The sequence below is a fragment of the Eubalaena glacialis genome, chromosome 9, assembly GCF_028564815.1.
Source record: "Eubalaena glacialis isolate mEubGla1 chromosome 9, mEubGla1.1.hap2.+ XY, whole genome shotgun sequence".
NCBI lineage: Eukaryota > Metazoa > Chordata > Mammalia > Artiodactyla > Balaenidae > Eubalaena > Eubalaena glacialis.
This window is the reverse complement of record NC_083724.1, coordinates 69,465,368-69,487,838: the sequence shown is the minus strand read 5'-3', so window position 1 is coordinate 69,487,838 and position 22,471 is coordinate 69,465,368. Positions and strand designations below refer to the sequence as shown.

Below are 22,471 nucleotides of genomic sequence, written 5' to 3'. Positions count from 1 at the left end.
CCTCTTCATTTGTTTGGTCTGGTAGGTGTTTACCTTGCTCCTTCATCTGCTGCATGTTTCTCTGTCTTCTCATTTTGTTTAACTTACTGTGTTTGGGGTCTCCTTTTCTCAGGCTGCAGGTTCATAGTTCCTGTTGTTTTTGGTGGCTGTCCCCTGTGGGTGAGGTTGGTTCAGTGGCTAGTGTAGGCTTCCTGGTGGCGGGGACTGGCGCCTGTGTTCTGGTGAGTGGGGCTGGATCTTGTCTTTCTGGTGGGCAGGACCACATCTGGTGGTGTGTTTTGGGGTGTCTGTGAACTTAGTATGATTTTAGGTCGCCTCTGTGCTAATGGGTGGGTGTTTGTGTTCCTGTCTTGCTAGTTGTTTGGCATGGGGAGTCCAGCACTGGAGCTTGCTGACCGCTGGGTGGAGCTGGGTCTTAGTGTTGAGACAGAGGTCTCTGGGAGAGGTCTCGCTGATTGATATTACGTGGGACCATGAGGTCTCTGGTGGTCCAATGTCCTGGACTCTGCTCTCCCACATTGGAGGCTCAGGCCTGACACCCGGCCGGAAAACCAAGACCCTGTCAGCCACACAGCTTAGAAGAAAAGGAAGAAAAAAAAAGAAGAAAAAGAAATTAAAAAAATAATAATAAAATAAAAAAAGAAAAGGAAAAAAAATAAAAAGAAGAGAGCAACCAAACCAATAAACAAATCCACCAATGATAACAAGCACTAAAAACTAAACTAAGATAAACATAAAAATCAGAAACAAATCAGTCGCAGACGGCAAACCCCAAGTCTACAGTTGCTCCCAAAGTCCACCGCCTCAATTTTGGGACAATTCGTTGTCTATTAAGGTATTCAACAGATGCAGGGTACATTAAGTTGATTGTGGGGATTTAATCCGCTGCTCCCGAGGCTGCATGGAGAAATTTCCCTTTCTCTTCTTTGTTCGCACAGCTCCTGGGGTTCAGCTTTGGTTTTGGCCCCGCCTCTGCGTGTAGGTCGCCCTCAGGCATCTGTTTCCCGCCCAGACAGGAGGGGGTTAAAGCAGCAGCTGATTAGGGCTCTCTTGCTTTCTCAGGCTGGGGGGAGGGAGGGGTACGGAATGCAGGGTGAGACTGCGGCGGCAGAGGCCGGCGTGACATTGCAACAACCTGAGGCGCACTGTGTGTTCTCCTGGGGAAGTTGTCCCTGGATCTCGGGACCCTGGCAGTGGTGCACTGCACAGCAGCAGCAGCGTTAGTGTTTCATGCCCGTCTCTGGGGTCTGAGCTGATAGCCGTGGCTCACGACCATCTCTGGTGCTCGCTTAGGCGGTGCTCTGCCTTCTGTGGGCACACGGGGAAGGAATCCCCTCTCCTCGCGCACTGCAAAACAGGCAGGTCCAGACGTTTTCCCGGACTCCCTCCTGGCTAGCTGTGGTGCACTAGCCCCCTTCAGACATGTCTTCACGCAGCCAACCCCAGTCCTCTCCCTGGGATCTGACCTCCGAAGCCCAAGCCTCAGCTCCCAGCCCCCGCCCGCCCCGGCGGGTGAGCAGACAAGCCTCTCGGGCTGGTGAGTGCTGGTTGGCACCAATCCTCTGTGCGGGAATCTCTCCGCTTTGCCCTCTGCACCCCTGTTGCTGTGCTCTCCTCCGTGGCTCTGAAGCTTCCCCCTGCCACCCCCCGTCTCTGCCAGTGAAGGGGCTTCCTAGTGTGTGGAAACTTTTCCTCCTTCACAGCTCCCTCCCACTGGTGCAGGTCCTGTCCCTATTCTTTTGTCTCTGTTTTTTCTTTTTTCTTTTGCCCTACCCAGGTACGTGGGGAGTTTCTTGCCTTTTGGGAGGTCTGAGGTCTTCTGCCAGCGTTCAGTAGGTGTTCTGTAGGAGTTGTTTCACACGTAGATGTATTTTTGATGTATTTGTGGGAAGGAAGGTGATCTCCATGTGTTAGTTCTCCGCCATCTTGAAGGTCCCCCCAGATTGTGTTTTTGTCATTAAGTCTTGCATGGCAGTTGCTACGTATTGGCTACTCTGTTCCAGAGGTCTTCTTATTCTGGGGTACCAGAGTCAAAGAGAAGCTCCTTTTGGGGACATGCTACTCTTGTGGCAGAAGGCAAACAGCAGAACCTTTTTTTTCTTTTCCTTTGTGCATCATCTAGTTTCACTTGCGCATAGGGTGCCAAATGCAGAGGCCTCTCACCCGACCCTTCAGAGTCCCTCCCAACCTCCCACTCCATCCCTCCCCCAACCCTCTCCCCCTTGGCAACCACCAGCCTGTTCTCTATATCTGTGATTGTTTCTGTTTCATAGCTAGGTTCATTTGTGTCATATTTTAGATTCTACATATAAGTGATATCATATGGTATTTGTCTTTCTCTTTCTTACTTCACTTAGTATGGTAATCTCTAGTTGCATCCATGTTGCTGCAAATGGCAGTTTCATTCTTTTTCATGGCTGAGTAGTGTTCCATTGTATATATGTACCACATCTTCTTCATCCATTCCTCTGTTGTTGGACATTTAGGTTGCTTCCATGTCCTGGCTATTGTAAATAGTGCTGCAATGAACATTGGGGTGCATGTAGAGTCTGGATTTTTTTTACATTCCTCTGTAGAGTGTGTTTTTTAAAGCAGATAGTAAGTTGATTGGACTCAAAATGGAAACTTGGTGTTTTGGGTGCAATTCTAATCTCAGTTCAGTTCTTTATCTTTTGCACAATTGTTTGAAGTCTGTCCCATGCAAGTGAGGTCAGACAGAGATTTGGGCCCAATTTATAAACAGAATTTGAGCCTTCCTGTCTCTGGTCTCTCCTTTTCAGGATTCCTTCCTCACTTTCCAGCATCTGTGGTTGCCTCAAACTTCATCCTCTGGTTCTTCAGTCAAGAAGGATGAAAGGTTTTCTATTCACATTTTAGCTGCCTTGCCTGGCACAGACTGGAGCCTGCCTTCAGACTGGAAGCACTGAAAAAAAAAAAAAAAAAAAAGGAAGCTTAACACGGAGACTCACCCAGTACCATTCGCTTCTGCCCCCTGTTGGTTCTGCTCCAGAATTTGCCTATCTTTGTTGCTCTTTAGTGCTCACAGCTAGTTGTTTTCATATTTTGTCCAGAGTTTATATGAAGCAATGACAGATTTTATCCTCAGCTTTAGTGGGGTTTGAGGAGATGAGAGAGTAGAGGAGTAGACAGGTACAGTCATCCCTCCCTATCTGTGGGTTCCACATCTGTGCATTGAAAATATTTTTTAAAATTCTGGCAAGTTCCCTGAGGTTAAAGTTGAATTTTCCATGCACTAGCAGCTATTTACATAACATTTACATTGCACTGGGTATTGTAAGTAATCTAGAGATGATTTAAAGTATACAACAGGATGTGCACAGGGTATATGCAAATACTACACCATTTTATGTAAGGGACTTGAGTATCCAGAGATTTTGGTATCTATGGGGGGTCCTGGAAGCAATCCTCCACGGATACTGGATACTGAGGGATGTCCGTACTGGAGGTGTATTCTTGGAATCCGTCTATCACAGAGAAGATTAGGAGGGCTCAGTGTGTCCTTACCAGGTTAAGGGGCACGAATCAAGCCCTGTGAATCAGCCTGGGGATCTTTCTCAGTGTGCTGGAATGGCCTGCCCAACCTGCCTGCAGTGACATAATGGTTTCCTTAGAGGGTTCCTGTACCCTGGGAGTTTCAGAATTACATGTGGAAGTAATGAAATGAAATTAATGGAAAGACAAAGAGCAAAACCCCATAGAAGAGATTAAGAGGACAAATGACAAGGAGGAGTATCAAAGAAGTCAAGGGAGAGAGTATTACAAAAATGAGTGAGAGGATGGATGCCATGAAGATGTGCATAATGATAAAAACCTGGGGACCAGTGACTGGATTTGGAAATAAGGTGGTGCTTTGGAGGCCTTGGCTGAAGCAAGGAGTGAGTAGAATGAGATTTGATAGATGGCGCATGAGTAGGGGGTGAGGAAGGCAAGCCTGTATCTGTAGACAGCCCTTTCTAGCGGAGAGAAGTGGAGGGGAGAGAACTGGACGAGAGTGAACTCCAGTGAAGGTTGTTGTTGTTTATTGTTTTCCTTTAAAAGTGGGAAAGACTGCAGCATGTTTAAATACTGATAGAGGGAATTCCCGTGCTTTTACTGCCAAGGGCCTGGGTTCATTCCCTGGTCGGGGAACTAAGATCCTACAAGCTGTGTGGCTTGGCCAAAAAAACAAAAAAATCCCCCAAAAACTGACAGAAAGCAGCCAGTAGGAGGAAAAGGTGAAACCACTGATGGGCTCCACAGAAGGGGTCCTTGAGAAAGAGGGAGGAGATTTAGGGCAGGGGTGAAGGGATTGGCTTTGGGCCAAGAGGAGGAACCCTTTTTTTTTTTTAGTTGACGTGTAGTTGATGTACAATATTATATAGGTTACAGGTGTACAATATAGTGATTCACAATTTTTAAAGATTATACTCCATTTATAGTTATTATAAAATATTGGCTATATTCCCTGTATTATACAATGTATACTTGTAGCTTAAAAAATTTTTTTTTATTAATTTTTATTGGAGTATAGTTGCTTTACAATGTTGTGTGAGTTTCTACTGTATATCCTTATAGCTTTTTATGCATAATATTGATAGTTTATACCTCTTAATCCCCTACCGGTATGTTGCCCCCCTCTCTTTCCCTCTCCCCACTGGTAAGTGATGATTTGTTCTCTATATCTGTGAGTCTGCTTCTTTTCGGTTGTATTCACTAGTTTGTTGTTATTTTTTAGATTCCGCTTCCACATGTAAGTGATATCATACAGTATTTGTCTTTCTCTGTCTTATTTCACTTAGAATAATAGCCTCCAAATCCATCCATGTTGTTGAAAATGGCAAGATTTTATTCTGTTTTATGTCTGGGTAGTATTCCATTGTGTATATATATATATATACACACCACATTTTCTTTATCCAGTCATCTGTTAATGGACACTTAGGTTGCTTCCATATCTTGGCAATTGTAAATACTGCTGCTATGAACATTGACGTGCATGTATCTTTTCGAATTCGTGTTTTTATTTCTTTCAAATATATACCCAGGAGTGGAATTGCTGGGTCATATGGTAGTTCTATTTTTAGTTTTTTGAGAAACCTACATACTGTTTTCTGCAGTGGCTGTACCAATTTACATTCCCACCAACAGTGTACAAGGGTTCCCTTTTTTCCACATCCTCTCCGACATTTGTTACTTGTGTTCTGTTTGATGATAGTCATTCTGACAGGTGTGACGTGATATTTCATTATGGTTTTGATTTGCATTTCCCTGATCATTAGCAGTTTTGAGCATCTCTTTGTGTGCCTGTTGGCCATCTGCATGTCTTCTTTGGAAAAATGTCTATTCAGGTCTTATGGCCATTTTTTAATCAGGCTTTTTGGGGGTTTTCTTGATGTTATATGAGCTGTTTATATATGTTGGATATTAACCCCCCTTACTGCTCATATCATTTGAAAATATTTTCTCCTATTTCATAGGTTACCTTTTTGTTTTGTCGGTGGTTTCCTTTGCTGTGTAAAAGCTTTTAAGTTTAATTAGGGTCCCGTGTGTTTATTTTCATTTTTATTTCCTTTGCTTTAGGAGACAGATCCAAAAAAAATATTGCTACGATTTATATCAAAGAGTATTCTGCCTATGTTTCCTTCTAAGAGTTTTATGGTTTCTGGTCTTACATTTAGGTCTTTAATCCATTTTGAGCTTATTTTTGTATATGGTATTAGAGAATGTTCTAACTTCATTCTTTTACATGTAGCTGTCCAGTTTTCCCAGCACCACTTATTGAAGAGACTGTCTTTTCTTTATTGTATATCCTGGCCTCCTTTGTTGTAGATTAATTGATCATAAGTGCATGGGTTAATTTCCAGGCAGGAGCTCTTCTTAAAATGGATTCCATTTAATATGATGAACTATCTGGGCATACTCACAAATTCTGAAGTTTGCGTAGATAAACGTTAAAAATAGATTTAAAAAAAAGTATTGCGTATCCTCTTTATCATGATGAAAATATCCTTTTCCCTCTTCCAGGCTCATGACCCTAGTTAGCTGTTACGTTACAGTTTCTTTCCTTTTGCCAGACTCTTGTCAAATGCCTTTCTTTAATTTTGCCTGATGATGGGAAGTCAAATTGTTATGGCTTCCCAGCAGGTTCTCTTTAACCTTTACTTAACTCAGAGTTTAACTCGGGGCTTTCCATACTAGATAACTTTTATGGCTATGCACCTAAAAGAAACTTAACATCTTTGACCAATTTTTTTCTTGGTTCATAGTCAGAATGGGCACAGGGACTAGGAAATGTACCACAGGAAGAGAAGGGAGTGTTCTTAAACAAACAAACAAAAGCTACTAAATTTGAGCAATTTCTGGGAAGGATAAAATATTTTTCTTTTACGTGAGCTTAAAGGCCGTAAGATTATGTGAGGTTGGGGACCTGCAGTTATGTTGTGGTTAATGATAGGTTTCAGTGAATGTTCTGAACATAAAAACATAATGAGAAAACACATAAATTCTGATTAAATTCACCCTTAAGCCACAGTAAATAATTTTGGGTGGAAGAGAAATGAATTAAACTTTAAACTTCTTTCCTCTCTTCAGAGGTAGATCACTACCTCAGTAAATTCAACCCATAAATGTACTTTCATTACAATAACTTAAATTTTTTGTCAGAGAAGGAGATTCAGTTAACAATTTCATTCCCTGAACATGGTAAGTAAGGATTTTGCTGCATCACATTTTGCTTTTGAGAAACCAGCTTCAGGAAAGTCCATGAATTGGTGAGTTTGGTGTGGGCATTTATCTGTTCTTTTCTCGTAGCAGCAGGAAATGGGGGCATTAAGCACATTTTAGTTGCCAGAGAGCTTGGCAGGCCTTGTAGGAAGGTTCTTGCAGTATCTCTGAGGGGAAGTTGGTTCCCTCAGTAGAAGTAACAGCAGAAGAGAACGTTGTGGCCTGTGTGCAGGGTTCCAGGGTGCGACAGGGCCCTGACAGGAAAGCGCTCCTGGCTGCTCTGGGCTTCGGAGGGCTCCACGGGGCAGCTTGGGCATTCAGCTTTGGTTCTCAGTGCCTGCCCCTGGTATCCCCTGGTATCTCCTTTGTTGGAAGCAAAGAGGGCTGAACCCTTGGGTAGCCGTCAGTGAAGACAAGTTTGTATGGAGCTGTGTGGTCTCAGGCTGCTTCCAACCCCACTCCGCCCCTTTGGGGAGTGAGGAGAGCCACCTTCCCCCAGGAGCCCTTCCCTGAGAACAGAGACTTTCTGACGAAAGCCACTTTGCAGTTAACTGGTTTTCAGCCAGGGTTTTCTGGGCATTTCCATTTCTCTCTGAAGCCTGGGGCCTGACGCTTCTAGTTCCCTGCTGCAGTTGGTTTAGCACTGAACAGACGCCAGCGTGAGGTACTTGCGCACTAAGAAGGGTAGGATCGTGGAGTTGATTCTTGGGTTCTTGTTTAGCCCATTCCCCCCAACAACCCCGACTTACACGGTCAGCTTCTGGTCGCCTCAGGTCACTCGGCTTCCTCTTGCTGTTTGCCAACATGGGGCCCCCGAGAAGGCAGCCCAGGCTGCAGGTCCGGTAACTGCTGCTGAGATGTATTTTTAAACCTACCCAGAGGGTATTACAGGAAGTTCAACTGAAGCATCTCCTATTTCCCCCTTTGAGCCCTAGAGAGACTAATTCTCCGGCTTCCTAACTCCCTCCTCCCATCCCAGCAAGCATTTTCAGGCCCCGGTTTGGGTTTATCGACAACCGTGTGTATAATTCATGCAAGACAGGTTACAGTGGAGCGTGTCACCTCTGCTAGTCAAGCATGGCTCGGTAATGCTGCTCCGCATTTTGGCCAGGAAGTAGGTTTTATTGGTGTTCGGGCCTGATGTCTTCCTGTCCGGAAGCCTTCCCCTTCCCTTGGTGAGGTTGTTTTGGCAAGCACCATCAGGGAAAACCTACCTTCCTCTTGTCCAGTTGGATAAATGGGTTTCAGGCAAAAACCGGCCATTGTGTAAAGCAGAAGTTCTCGGAGGATGGGGGGAATGTTAGCGGAAGAGAGTTTGCCCTGGGCAGTGGGAGGCGGAGACAGCCCCAGTAGGCAGTGGGTGCCCAGGCTGAGCCCTGGTGCTGCAGGGTGCTTCGTGGTGGTGGTGCAGTAGCATCTTGGCCTTTTTAGAACTGTGGGATGCTTTGGGAAGAGAGCGCTTCCTAAACTCTTTAGTAAAGGGTGTCATGCTTTTCCTATCCCATTGTTTTCATATATCCTGAAATAATGGGGGTGCTGATGCCAGAGAGCTGAGAAGTGAAAGGTTCATTCCTTCCATTTATTGGCCTTTTCTACTGGGTTTTCTGTGAGATCGAATAGAGGCAGGAGATAAATCTTAGCAGGAGCTATTGGGAGCACAGAGAAGGAGGTGGTGGGACCTGAAAAATAGAAGTTAGCTTCACAGTGAACAGGTTGGGGGAGGGAGGTGGAGAGAGCAGGCACAGGGGAGACCTTCCCAGGGGTCCAGGGTGGCTGAGGTGGAATGTGCATGGGGAGTGGGAGAGAGAGGGGGCAGCTGTGGCTGGGGAGGAGGCCGAGGCAGGTCCAGGAAGGCTTGCATACTATGCTGGAAAGTTGGGTTTTATCTGGAAGATTTTTAAGCTGAGGAGTCAAAGGGTGCGATTTTGGTTTTAGAGAGTTGATTTTGACCTCACTATGAGGATAGAAGTAGGAGTGGCGGGAACGATGCAGGAAGCCCGGGGGATGGGTTATCACATGACCCACATGAGAAATGGTCAGGGTCTGAACTGAGGGGGAGAGACACACCGGTGAGCTGGTGAGGCGGGCACACCTGGTGAACGACTGGACCTTGAAAGCGTCTGACTTGAGAGAGGAGTGAATGGCGGTATCTCTCTCGAAAATGGGAAACAGGAGGAAGAGCGGTTAAGGGATAGAGGAGAGGATGACTTCTCAGCAAGCATTGGTAGAACTGGGTTGAATGGAAACCATGAGCCTTATTCCAAGGCAAGGGCCCCCAAGGTGTGTGCTTATTTTCCTTACAGGAGAGATTTTGGGCCTCACAAGGTGTTACCGGTGAAGATCCACCAGCCCGACCCGTTTGTCCCAAGTGGAGAGACTATGGATCTGCTCACGTCGTATAAACAAGATTACAACCCATACCCTGTCAGTCGAGTGGACCCCATCAAACCTCGGGACAGTAAATATCCATGCGGGGACAAGATGGAGTGTCTGCCTACTTATAAAGGTGGGAGAGTGCTTGAGGGGCAGGTTGGGGGGAAGGATGGACTGAGCCTGAGTGCTGGCCGGGAAATGGGTTTTATACACACACCCCCTCAGCACAGAGGTTGGGCAGAGTACTTTTTTGTTTTTTAAACATCTTTATTGGAGTATAATTGCTTTACAATGTTGTGTTAGTTTCTGCTGTATAATAAAGTGAATCAGCTATATGTATACATATATCCCCATATCCCCTCCCTCTTGCGTCTCCCTCCCACCCTCCCTATCCCACCCCTCTAGGTGGTCACAAAGCACCGAGCTGATCTCCCTGTGCTATGCGGCTGCTTCCCACTAGCTATCGATTTTACATTTGGTAGTGTATATATGTCCATGCCACTCTCTCACTTCGTCCCAGCTTACCCTTCCCCCTCCCCGTGTCCTCGGGTCCATTCTCTAAGTCTGCATCTTTATTCCTGTCCTGCCCCTAGGTTCTTCAGAACCGTCTTTTTTTTTTTTAGATTCCATATATATGTGTTAGCATACGGTATTTGTTTTTCTCTTTCTGACTGACTTCACTCTGTATGACAGACTCTAGGTCCATCCACCTCACTACAAATAACTCCATTTCGTTTCTTTTTATGGCTGAGTAATATTCCATTGTATATATGTGCCACATCTTCTTTATCCATTCATCTGTCGATGGACACTAAGGTTGCTTCCATGTCCTGGCTATTGTAAATAGTGCTGGGCAGAGTACTTTTTGTGGCCAAATCTGGCCTGCAGCCTGTTTCTGTACAGCTAGAGAGCTAAGAATGCTTTTTAAATTTTTGAATGCTTAAAAAAAAATGAGAAAAAGACTATTACTTTAGAACATGTGAATAGTAAGTGAAATTCAAAGTTCAGTACCATGACTATGTTTTGCTGGAACGCAGCCACACCCATTTGGTGTCTCTGTTATCTATGGCTACGTTTGTGCTACAGCGGCAAAGCTGAGGAGCTGAGACAGAGACCATATGGCATGCGAGGCCTAACACATTTAATATCTGGCTGCTTACAGAAAATATCTGCCAACCCCTGCCTCAGCTTGCCGTTCCCATCCTATATGAGGGAAGCATTTCAAGTTTAAGCTTAGTTGGGTTCCACCACTGACTGATTGATTGGTTCATTAAAAAAATTATGAAAACGTAACATACAGAAAAAAAGTACAAATACATAATGATACAGACCAGTGAATTTTGAGTAAATACACGTGGAAACAGGATGCAGATCAAGACATATAGCATTGATACTCCCTTCCAGTTACCATTTCCACCCAGGATAGAACCATTATGCTGACTTTTAACTTCATAAATTAGTTTTGCCAGTTTTGAACTTCATTTTAATGGGACGACTGCATTCTTCATTGAGCACCTCCTGCATTCCAGGCATGGTATTGGAACTGTGAAGGAAGCGTAACGACCTGCCCTTGACTTTATGGTCTAGTAGGAGAGAGAGGGTGTGGAGTGGCGGGTGTGGTAGCGCAGGCAGCGTGTCGCTCACTCCGTGGGGCACGAGCCACAGGGCTGAGACCTTGGGGATGGAGGCCCGCTTTGTGACCATTAACTTTGCTGCTTACGATGCACGTGGCTGCCTTAAAAGTATGTGCTAAACTGTTCCTGTCACATGTCTGTGGGTGTCTACGTGATTGTGATGATAATGGCTTTTACTTAGCCATGCCAAACACTTAGCCAAGGGGAGGTGGGGAGGCTTGAGGGGGTGTAGGAATCTTCCTGAAGCCCTTCCAGGAGCTCTAAAATCTATTATTCTTGAAGATTCTGCATGTGGCTGAGCTTCTCTGCTTTTTCTTTCTTTTTTGTGTGTGTGTGTGTGTGTGTGCCCTTTTACTTTCTTACCTTCAGTGTCGTCCTCTTCCACTCTTCTGTAGCTGCCTTCTGCCAAGCCACATTCTGGATATTGTCATACCCCTACATGGCTCCACCTTCGTGCCCTCCACCATCGGGTCCTTCTGGCTTCCTCCCCTTATTTATGCCCACCTTGACAGTCCTTGGCCTCACTGGGATCTCCAGCCCACTGATGCCTCAACCTTCCTTCTCAGCATCAGCCCCGCCTGTGCCTGTGATGATACAGCCTATTCCACGTTATATCGCTGCAGCCCGTCTCTTACTCCCTCTCTCTTCTGTCCTGTGGTTGCTTCCTCCTAGCAGCAACCGAACCCTGTCTTCTCCATGTCTACACCTGGACATGTGCCTGAGCGTCGCTCTGACCTTGTCAGCTCATCTCCATTATCCACAGACTGGAAGCAGAGAGGGCTTTTGCAGATGGCAATCTCACATGACCTCTGCCTAAAACTCCTTAAGTAATTATTATGGTTCTTAGGATAAAATCCCACGCCTTTACCAACTCCTCTGCTTCCTTGCAGATTTGGTTCCTTCTCCCTGAGCCCCTCTGCTCCGGCCACAGGAACTTCTTTCAGTTCCTTTGCTCCATTTCTTTTCTGTCTCAGGGCATTTTGCACTGCTCTTCCCTCTTTAGAGAGCTGTCCTCCTGTCTCCTGTCCAGCATCATCCTTCAGCGAGTGGCGGAAGGTTCACACCTTGAGAGGGAGTCCCAGACCTTCCCCCATGCCAGACCAAACACACCCTGTTAGGTGCTCTAAGAGTGTCTTGTACTCCCTTGTTTTGTAATTCATTTTGTAATTTTGTTTAACATTTGTCTCCTTGGCTAGACTGCAAGCTCCTGGAGGGCAGGGATCTTTTTCTTTGCCTGTTACCCTCAACGAAGCAGGCACCATAGCAGATGTTTTACTAAGGGGTCAGCACAACCAGGTGTGTGGTGGGGTGGCACTCAGGCCTCTGCAGGGCTCGTTTGTCTCCCTTTTCATCCAATGTTTACAGGAGGGCCAAAAATGGACCCTGGGCAGCAGGAAAAAACAAAGCCGGAGTGAGCAGTTACCTTCACCGGGGGAGGGGGCAGGGATTTGGTAGGGCTCATCCAACTACATGCTCTACTTTCCACATCCTCCCTATGGGCTGCCTGGATTTACAAATCTTGGAATAGTTAGAGATTCTTCAGAACAACTGCCTGCTCAGCTCTGTTTTCCTTCTCCGCCTTGCCCTATGTGCAAGGAGAGGTCTAGGGGTGAGAAATGCTCCTTGCTTTCCTTAGGGGTTGCCAAGGATGGAGTAGCCTAGTGGTGTTATTTTAAGGAAAGTCCCCCCACTTCCTCCCACAGAATACTCACCCCTCAAAATCAACACACAGAAAAAAAAAAAAAAACAATCTAATACTTAAGTTTTAATCTCTCCTACCTCCAGCTCTCCCATATTCCTCTCCTTCTCCAAACAGTTACGTCTCAAATTGCCCTCTGCAAACCAGAGAACAGTATTCCGCTGCTAAAACTGAATCATGACTGACTTTTCCCTACTGAGAAAGTTAAGATTGAGAAAACCCTATTTTCTTCTCTTTTATTTTTCTTAAACTTCTGGCACCTGTTAACTGCTATCTACTTACACGTATTTAATGAATGTATACCAGTGAAGTAGCAACAGTACTCTTCTGAACCAGGCATGCTTAGACCCTTTGGTTTTTTTTTTTTTTAATTTATTTTTGTCTTCGTTGGGTCTTGGTTGCCGTGCGCGGGCTTTCTCTAGTTGCGGCGAGCGGGGGCTACTCTTCGCTGGGGTGCACGGGATTCTCATTGTGGTGGTTTCTCTTGTGGCGGAGCACAGGCTCTAGGCGCGCGGGCTTCAGTAGTTGCAGCATGTGGACTCAGTAGTTGCGGCATGCAGGCTCAGTAGTTGTGGTGCATGGGCTTAGTTGCTCTGCAGCATGCGGGATCTTCCTGGCCCAGGGATTGAACTCGTGTCCCCTTCATTGGCAGGCAGATTCTTTTTTTTTTTTTTTTTAATTTTTGGCTGTGTTGGGTCTTTGTTGCTGCACATGGGCTTTCTTTAGTTGCGGCGAGTGCGGGCTACTCTTCGTTGCAGTGTGTGGGCTTCTCATTGCGGTGGCTTCTCTTGTCGTGGAGCACGGGCTCTAGGCGTGTGGGCTTCAGTAGTTGTGGTGCACGGGCTCCAGTAGTTGTGGCTTGCTGGCTCTAGAGCACAGGCTCAGTAGTTGTGGCACACAGGCTTAGTTGCTCCATGGCATGTGGGATCTTCCCTGACCAGGGATCAAACCCATGTCCCCTGCATTGGCAGGCAGATTCTTAACCACGGTACCACCAGGGAAGTCCTGACCCTTTGGTTTTATTCTGGCTACATATGTACTTGAGGGTGGATTTCATAGTTCTCCTCTGAAATTCAGGTTTAAAAAGAAACAAATCAGTTTGTAGTCAAAGAAAACATATTTGTCATTAGAATTCACCTATAGTTGTCAGTTTGCGACCTATGTGTCTTACTAGTTTTTTGAATAATACTTGCCATATCATATAATCTCAGTGGTTTATTTTTTCCATTACTCCTCTATGATATAGTGGCTTCCAAAACTTGGTCTTGAATGCCAAACATGTACTCACAGTTTTTAGCACCGGAGATGCAGCAACAAAGATGTGTTTAGTGAGGGAATAAATGAACGAATGGTTCTGGGTCACTGTTTACAAGGGCTCCAGGTGACACCGTTTGGCATTAGATTTGCACAAATCCCCACCAGGTCTGTTACTCTGTGGGTGCAGGCCAAGAGCAGGAGTGAAGGTTAGAGAAGACCCATGACATTTACTCTGCCCTTTGGTTGGTCCTGCACAACCTCATGCATCTTCGAGGGTCCACATCCTTGCCTTATCTCTTGGTTTATCACTCATTTGATGACTTGTTTCTCTTGTGGAAAAAAAGAAATCAAAGACCAAGGTCATTAAATATATGTATTTCAATGGGTGCATCTATATTATGTCTATACGCTCTGCTTACTATGGTTCCATAGGAAAAATATTCAAAGTTTTCTCTTACTACTCTTATGGCCAGTGCCTTTCCTGGGCTCCAGAAAACCACCAGTAATGTATGCTCCAGTAGCATTTGGTTGTAATTTTGACATTTTCAAAATGCTGTGCAATTGGAAAGATTGAGAGTGTAATTAGTTGATACTCAGCTTTAGGTTTAGCTAAGTTTTTTTTTTTTTTTTTTTTTTAAAGGCACATTATTGAATGGAATCTCTTTTAAAGAGGTTCTTGCCAATTATGCACATGACACTCTGGCCCTGAAGGGCTTTTACTGGTGGCTTTTCAGGCATGTGAATAGTTTGTCATGTGGAATTCTGAGGTTTTCAGGGTCCTGTGGAGGTTTTTTGTAATATATGCTGGGTGGAGGAAGTTAGGAGGTTAGATAATAATGTGGTTTCAACTATATTGTTGGGTATCAGAAATCAGATGAGGCAACTTTCAGTTTAGGAACCTGTTTTCTTAACACTTCATCCATCACAGAAGAGGGCCAGAAAACCTGTCCTACCCACCCCCATGCACCTTGAGGCAGTGTGTAGGCATCTACAGGTAGATGCCCCCATTTCAGTGAGGCTTAAAGTCTGAGGGGGAAACATGTGGTTTATATTCAGCAAGATGGTTCCCTCTAAGGCCCCCTAATGCTTTCAAGATGCTGATAGAGCCATTAATGGCTCTTGGAGAAAGATTAGATTTTCAATTAAAATGAAGCCAATTTAAAATAAATAGTTGGTAGTATTATTAGCCTAAAATAAGCTTAAGAGTGTGCCTGGGGGGTGGGTATGTCAGGCCTTACAGAGTGGTAGAGTGAGGAGTTTGACAAATTCTCTTCCCAAAAAAGCAACAAAATAGTAAAAACCAACCATTTTAGGACTCTGGAAATCAACCAAAGGCATACAACAAATTGAGAACCATTTATTCAAGAAAAACTACTAAACCTTGTTATGAACAGTGGGGGTGTGTGGTGTTTTATCCTGGGGCTGCTTCCATCACCCCTCCCCCAAGTTCCATCTGTGTGGTAGTTCTGCCTGGGCAGGCTGGGCTGTGAAAACCAGACGCTCTGCTGCCAATGGGGGCTGATTGGAGTAAAGTACATACCCAGGCATTCCAATAAAAACAATAGTGATATTAATGGCAAAACAACCAGGGAAGACAACTTCTGCAGTTAGTCTGAGGTTGCAGTACTACTTGAAGCAAGCAACAGTCCAGTAGAACAGTCAGAAATTTACCAAAGAGATCCAGAGAATGAGACAGACACAGAGTAGGCCTTGATAAGCTCATACATATTCCTGGTGGTCTGGAAGACTGTGCATATGGGCAAGGCAGTGTGCAGGCTCAAGAGATCAGAGAAAGGATCTAGTTACTTACTCATCTTTCCTGGCTGAATAAGATGCCTGGTGCATGTGCAGAGGAGACAAGAGACAGCCCAGCAGAAAATAAAAGCTGGAGAAGACTTGTTAACTGCCTGATCTTTGACTATATTCTCCAGCCCACACACAGGTCCATTAGCAAATGGTGAAAGCCTTAGTGGCTTAAGGTGATTAAGTATAACTTCTGGTTAATCATAGGCTGATTGCTAAACTATGCTGATAGAGGGTGGCTCTTAGGAACCTAGGCTTAAAAATAAAATCAATTAAAAAGAAAAGACTCAGCAAAAACATCAGTGGCCGCACATTGCAGGGGAGATAAGACTCTATAGAATTACTGCAGGCAGGTCACTAAACAAATAGCAAAAACTATTCCCAGTGGAAGATCAGAATCCAGGGTTGCTGCGGCATATTGTCCAAAGTGTTGAGTTTTTAACAAAGAGTGATGAGGCATAAAAAGAAACAGGGAAGTGTGATCCAGGAAAAAAGCAGTTAATAGAAACTATCTCTGAAGAGGCCCAGATGTTAGACCTAGCAGACAAATATTTCAAAGTAGCTATTATAAATATGTTCAAAGAACAACAGGAAACCATGCTTAAAGAAATAAAGGGAAATATAACAACAATTTCCAATCAAATAGAGAATACTATAAAGGGAAATCCTAAAAATAATTGAGTGAAAACTCTGCAATTGGAAGGACAATAATCAAAATAAAAAAAATCATTAGAGGTGCTTAATAGCAGATTTGAGCTGACAGAAGAAAGAATCCATGAAAATGGAGATCTCAGTAGAGATTATCCAATCTGAAGAATGAGAAAAAATTGAGAAAAATGAACTCAGAGACTTGTGAGATACCATTAAGTGTACCAACAGACAGATAATGGGAGGCCCAGAAGATGAAGGGGCAGAAAAATATTTAATTGTCAAAGCTGTTAAATTTGATGAAAAATATTAATCTGCACATCCAAGAAGCACAATCCAAAGAGAATAAATGCAAAGAGATCCACCCCTATTCACATAACAGTCAAACTGTTGAAAGCCAAAGATTTGGAAAAAAGCAAAAGAGAAACAACTCATCACATACAGGGAAATGACAACAATAACTAACTAACTTCTCATCAGAAACAGTGGTGTGACATACTCAAAGTACTGAAAGAAAAAAAAAAACCTGTCAACCAAGAATTCTATAACTATTAAAGATTATGCTTCAAAAATGATGGGAAACGAGGTGAGAAAGTGGCATGGACATATAGACACCACCAAATGTAAAATAACTAGCTAGTGGGAAGCAGCTGCATAGCACAGGGAGATCAGCTCAGTGCTTTGTGACCACCTAGACGGGTGGGATAGGGAGGGTGGGAGGGAGACACAAGAGGGAGGGGATATGGGGATATATGTATACACATAGCTGATTCACTTTGTTATACAGCAGAAACTAACACACCAATGTAAAGCAATTATAATCCAATAAAGATGTTAAAAAAAAAAGTGATGGGAAAATATATTGCCAGATAAACAAAGACTGGGTGAATTTGTAGCTCACTGACTTGCCTTACAAGAAATAATAAAGGAAGTCCTTCAGGCTAAAAGAAAATAATACTGAATGTTAACACAAATCCATGCAAAGAATAAAGAGCACTGATAAAATTGCTTATATAGGTAAATATATACTTTTCTCTAAATTAAAAGACAATTACAGAACCAATAATTATAAAACTAGGGGGTTTATTCCAGGAGTGCAAGATTGGTTTAACATCAGTAAATCAATTAATGTAATATACTATATTAATAAAGTAAAAGACAAACCTACATGATTGAAAGCCACAGATAAAGCATTTGACAAGATCTGATACCCATAAAAGCTCTCAAGAAACTAGGAATAGAAGGAAACTTCCTCAGCCTGATAAAGTGCTTCCACAAAAACCCCTATAGCTAACATCATACTTAATGTGGAAAGACTGAATGCTTTCCCCCTAAGATTGGGAACATGGCTAGGATAGCAGTTCTCACTTCTTTTATTCAACATTGTAGTGGAGGTTCTAGCCAGTGCAGTAATGCAAGAAAAGCAAATAAATAAATGCATCTAGATTAGAAAGGAAGAAGTAAATCTGTCTTTATTCTCAGTTAAGATAATCCTAAAGAATCCACAAAAACCCTACTAGAATGAATTCATCAATGTGTCAGTGTTGAAGAGCAATATATAAAAATTAGCATTGAAAAAATATATATTAGCATTGAAAATCTGAAAACAAAATTAAGAAGACAGTTTTCATAATAACCTCAAAATGAATAAAATATTTGTAATAAATTAAAAAAAATAAATGTAAGACTTGTACCCTGAAAAGTACAAAATAGTGCTGAGAGAAATAATATGGAAACAGGTAGCGAGAGTCCATGTTCATAGACTGGAAGATTCAATACAGTTAAGGTACAGTTCCACCCAAATTTATTTATAGATTTAATGCTATTCCTATCAAAATTCCAGCAGGCTTGTTGTTGTTGTTCTTGTTGTTGAGAAATAGGCAAAGTGATCCTAAATTTTATATGTGAAAATCAAACCAAAAGAGCTGAAAATTTGTCTTTTTGACAAATGGTGCTGACATATTAGATATCCACATGCAGAAAAGTGAGCTTAGACCTTACTTCACGCCATACTAAAAAATTAACTCAAAAAGTGTTAGAGACCTAAATGTAAAAGCTAAAATTTTAAATCTTTTAGGCTAAGACATAGGGAAAAAACTGAACTTTATGAAAATTCAAAACCTCTGTGTGCTTCAAGAGATACCAGCAAGAAAATGAAATGATAAGTGATAGACCGGGAAAAAATCTTTACAAATCACATTATCTGCTATTGGACTTGTATCTAGAATATGCAAATAACTCTTAAAAATAAGACAAACAACTGTTTTAAAAAATGGGCAAAATATTTGAGTAGATATTTTACCAAAAAAGACACATGAATGGCTAATAAGCACATATAGAGATACTCAACATTTTTAGTCATCAGGGAAATGTAAATTAAAATACGACGAGATACCACTAAACACCCACAACAGAATGTCTATAATTAAAAAACAAACCATAATAACAAGTGTTGAAGATGTGGAGAAATGAGAACCTTCATACATTGCTGGTAGGAATGTAAAGTGGCACACCCACTTTGGAAGAGTTTGCAGTATCCTGAAAAGTTAACATAGATTTAACATATAACCTATCAATTCTGCTTCTTGGTATCTATGTAAGAGAAATGAAAAGATATATCCACACAAATACTTGTCTATCAATGTTCATAGCAGAAATTTTCATAATAGCCAAAAGGTGAAAACAACTAAAATGCCCATCAACTGATGAATGGATAAACAAAATTTGGTATATCCATATACTCTAGTACTATTCAACAATAAAAAGGAGTGAACTGATAAATGCTGTGACAGGGATAAACCTCCATTACTTGCTTAGTGAATGAAGCCAATGCAAAACACTACCTATTGTGCAATTCTATTTATAGGAAATGTCCAGAAAAAGGCACATTTATAGAGACCAAGAACTGATTAATGGTTGCCCAGGGATGGGAATGAAGATTGCAGATGGGCTTGATTGATATTTTTTCGGTTGATGGAAATGTTTTACAAATAGATTTTTTAAATTTATTTTTTTATTGAAGTATAGTTGATTTACAATGTTGTGTTAATTTCTGCTGTACAGCAAGGTGACTCAGTATAACTAGATTTTGATTATAGATAGTTGCACAACTCTGTAGAAGTTATTGAATTTTGTATGAAGGATGGTACATTTTATGTTACACAAATTATACCTCAATAAAGCTATTTAAAGAAAGTGTGCCTGTGGACTCCACTGTTGTTGGCTATATACCTCAAAGACTCCTGGGAAGCTGCTTTTGTTTTCTTTGTAAAACCTCTTGTAGGCAAGAGGTAAATTCTCTTGTAGGCAAGAGAATTCCCTGTGGATTCGGAGTTGGCTAGCCAACACAGTGCCCTTATTCCCTTGGAGTGCCATATTTGATTTGTGTGGACTATAGGGACTTAATGGCTGTCACTCCACAGATGACCAGGGAGGCCTGGTAGGTCTGGCTGGTGGCCCAGCAGTGGTGGGTTGTGAATCCCCTGTCTCACTTCCCTGCATGCACCTTCCCAGTCACTCTTTGCTGATTCACAGAGGCCACCTTCCCCTTAGAGGAGTGGAACTGTTCTTGGATCAGGGTAAACCAATGGTTGGACTTCTCTGTTGGAATCGATTCCCTGGATCTTCCCATGGCCGTGGACCCTCTAAAATCCCTGCATGCAGCATTGTGGGTATGATGAGACTCCTATAAATTTGTCTCTTCTGCACAGTAGCCCTCAAATACCACAAAGTTGGAACACCAAGGCCTTGGTTGAGGGGGTAGCAGGGATCTACTCTGTTCTTTGTCTCAGGGAACATCTCACTGGAGATTGGCTTGTGGCTTTGGGGCTTCTTGGAATACATGCAGGTTGAGTGACTGGATTTATGAGTGATTACCACTTCTGCTTTATTTTCAGCTGATTATTTACCCTGGAACCAACCAAGACGAGAACTGCTTCGTCTGCCACGCAACTACCGGCCGGCGTCAACCAAGTTTGATAGCCGAACCACACACCAGGATGACTACTCCATGAAGGGCCTGGTGAACACCATGAGCTGTAAGCCTCTGGCCGCACTCAAGCTCTGTAACATCCCCCTGGAGGATCTGACAAACTACAAGATGAGCTACATGGCCCACCCCATGGAGAAACGCTATGTGTATGAGCCGGAGAAGTTCAGACCCTGTGAAATCCCCATTGAAAGCCTTACCACTCACAATGAGTCATACCGGGGCCTGATGGGGGAGCCAGCCAAGAGCTTGAAACCTCCAGCCAGGCCTAGTGCACTAGACACGCCATTCTCTAACACCACCGAATTTCGAGATAAGTACCAAGCTTGGCCAACGCCCCAGATGTTCTCCAAAGCTCCCGCCACCTTTGTCGCTCCTGAAGAAAAGATGGACCTTCTGACGACAGTGCGGGCCCACTACACGTACCCTAAGGGTGCCCCAGCTCAGTCCTGCCAACCGGTGCTCTCGGTCAAGAAGGGTGGCCGCTTTGAAAGCTCCACCACGACCAAAGAGGACTTTAAGCAGTGGGCCAGCATGCAGACCGAGCCAGTCAAGCCCATCCCCCAGCTGAACCTTCCCACCGAGCCCTTGGACTGCCTGACCACCACACGAGCCCACTATGTGCCCTGCCCTCCCATCACTACCAAAAGCTGTAAGCCCCCCTGGTCTGGCCCCCGAGGAGATATCCCTGTGGAGGGCCAGACCACATATACCATCAGCTTTACTCCTAAGGAAATGAGCAGGTGCCTGGCTTCATACCCTGAGCTTCCCGGCTACATCTTTGAGGAAACAGATGCTTTGGGGCACAGAATATACAGGCCAGTTTCCCAGACAGGCTCTCGGCGGAGCAGCCGTCTTTCTGTAGGTGATTCAGAAAATCCTAACGAGCAGGAGTTGACAGTGTCAGCTTGATTTTTAAAGATTGTAGTTTAGAAATTGCACACTACTTTTAAAAGCAGAGGATTGAGTTGTTCGTGGGACAAAAAAAAAAAAAAAAAAAAGAATTCCCCAAAATGAAAAAAAAGAAATCTTCACCATCGTTTCCAGCACACTTGAATAAAATGAGAATCACTTGACTCAAGGAAAATGACATTTAATCACTGGCTAATTAGTCCCCTTAACCCTCCTTCTGCTGTCTCTCCGTCTTGGGTCCTTTACCGTGTGCTCATGGAATCAAAGCTGGTCTCTGAGGGTTTTTTATCCATCCAGATGTATTTTATTAATTTAATCATTGTATTAATTGACATTACGATTAACCCTTGCCAAGTATGAAGTGCCAAAGAATATAAACTTTATTTTGGGGGGAATTGAATCTGCAGGTCTGTGTGTTCACCCCACACGCTGTCTACACAGAGAGCAGGCTGTGTTCTTTGCGATCTTCGGGGAGATTTCAGCCTAACTCTCTCATTGTCTCCGCATCCTGGTGGGAGTGCCTTGGGCCTGATCTGGAGTCTTGTTTTGGGTTCTCTCTGCCCAGGGCTGCTGCACAGGGCATCTTTCTACCCCTTCACATCATGACATATGAGCACGACTACTGTTGTCTGCCAGTCGGCAGCTGGCCCTTGAACTGTGAGCTCTTCTAAATGCTCAGAACCTGGAAAAAATGGCCTCAGCTTGGGCTGGTTCCTGGACCTGCTTGTCCTAAAATGACAGCTGTGACCAGACCTCTCACAAGGCTTGACACAGTGGTGAGCTGGATCCTGTCCTGGAGAAAGGGCTGGAGGTTCCTCTTTGGGGCCTAAGGTTTGATCCTAAGGCTAAGTAGTTTGGAGATTTTTTTTTTTAATTCGGAAGAGTCAAGGAGGGACTTTGTTCAAGAGGGCCCAGGCCTGGATCAGATGGGTTCAAGGTCTGGGTGAGCCTCATACAGAGGGATGCAGATTGACACCTGGGATACCCGCCTCCCTTTTGAGTCTGTGGAACCCTAAAATATACTCCATGGTCTCAGAGAACTGGGGAACAGTGTGGAGGGGAGAGGGGAAATTTCAGCTCAGTGCCTGTTCCTGGGCAAGAAACCTATGTCTCTTATCCAAGTCTGTCTTTCCATGGCTCTCACCTACCTGGCCCAGACATTCAGGTCCCCACCCCTTTTCTCCTCACGAGGTTTGCTTCACTGGGTTGGGATCTATATTATTTAATCCTCTTGGTTATATCAGGTCTGGATGCCTGCCCTTATGCGGTAAAGAAGCTCAGAGAGATTATGCAGCTTGCTGAAAGCCACAGAGCTTGGAGCACCAAGGCCAGGACTGGAACCCAGGTCTTCTGTTTCAAGATCCAGGGCTCTTCACCCAACACCAGGCACCCCCCATCTGCAGTGGCTCAGATCTCATGGCTCCACAAACCACG

At 43.9% G+C, this 22,471-nt stretch overlaps 1 protein-coding gene across 1 annotated transcript in view; it reads left to right on the top strand.

The window, feature by feature from the left end:
* The window catches only part of SAXO1 (stabilizer of axonemal microtubules 1), a 57,731-nt gene extending 36,694 nt beyond the window's left edge, over window positions 1-21,037 (top strand). Inside the window, exons 5-6 of the mRNA XM_061199209.1 lie at window positions 9,027-9,229; window positions 20,034-21,037. Coding sequence (XP_061055192.1) covers window positions 9,027-9,229; window positions 20,034-21,037 — 1,207 coding nt within the window. The remainder of the gene's footprint in view (window positions 1-9,026; window positions 9,230-20,033) is intronic.
* Window positions 21,038-22,471: the final 1,434 nt, after the last annotated feature.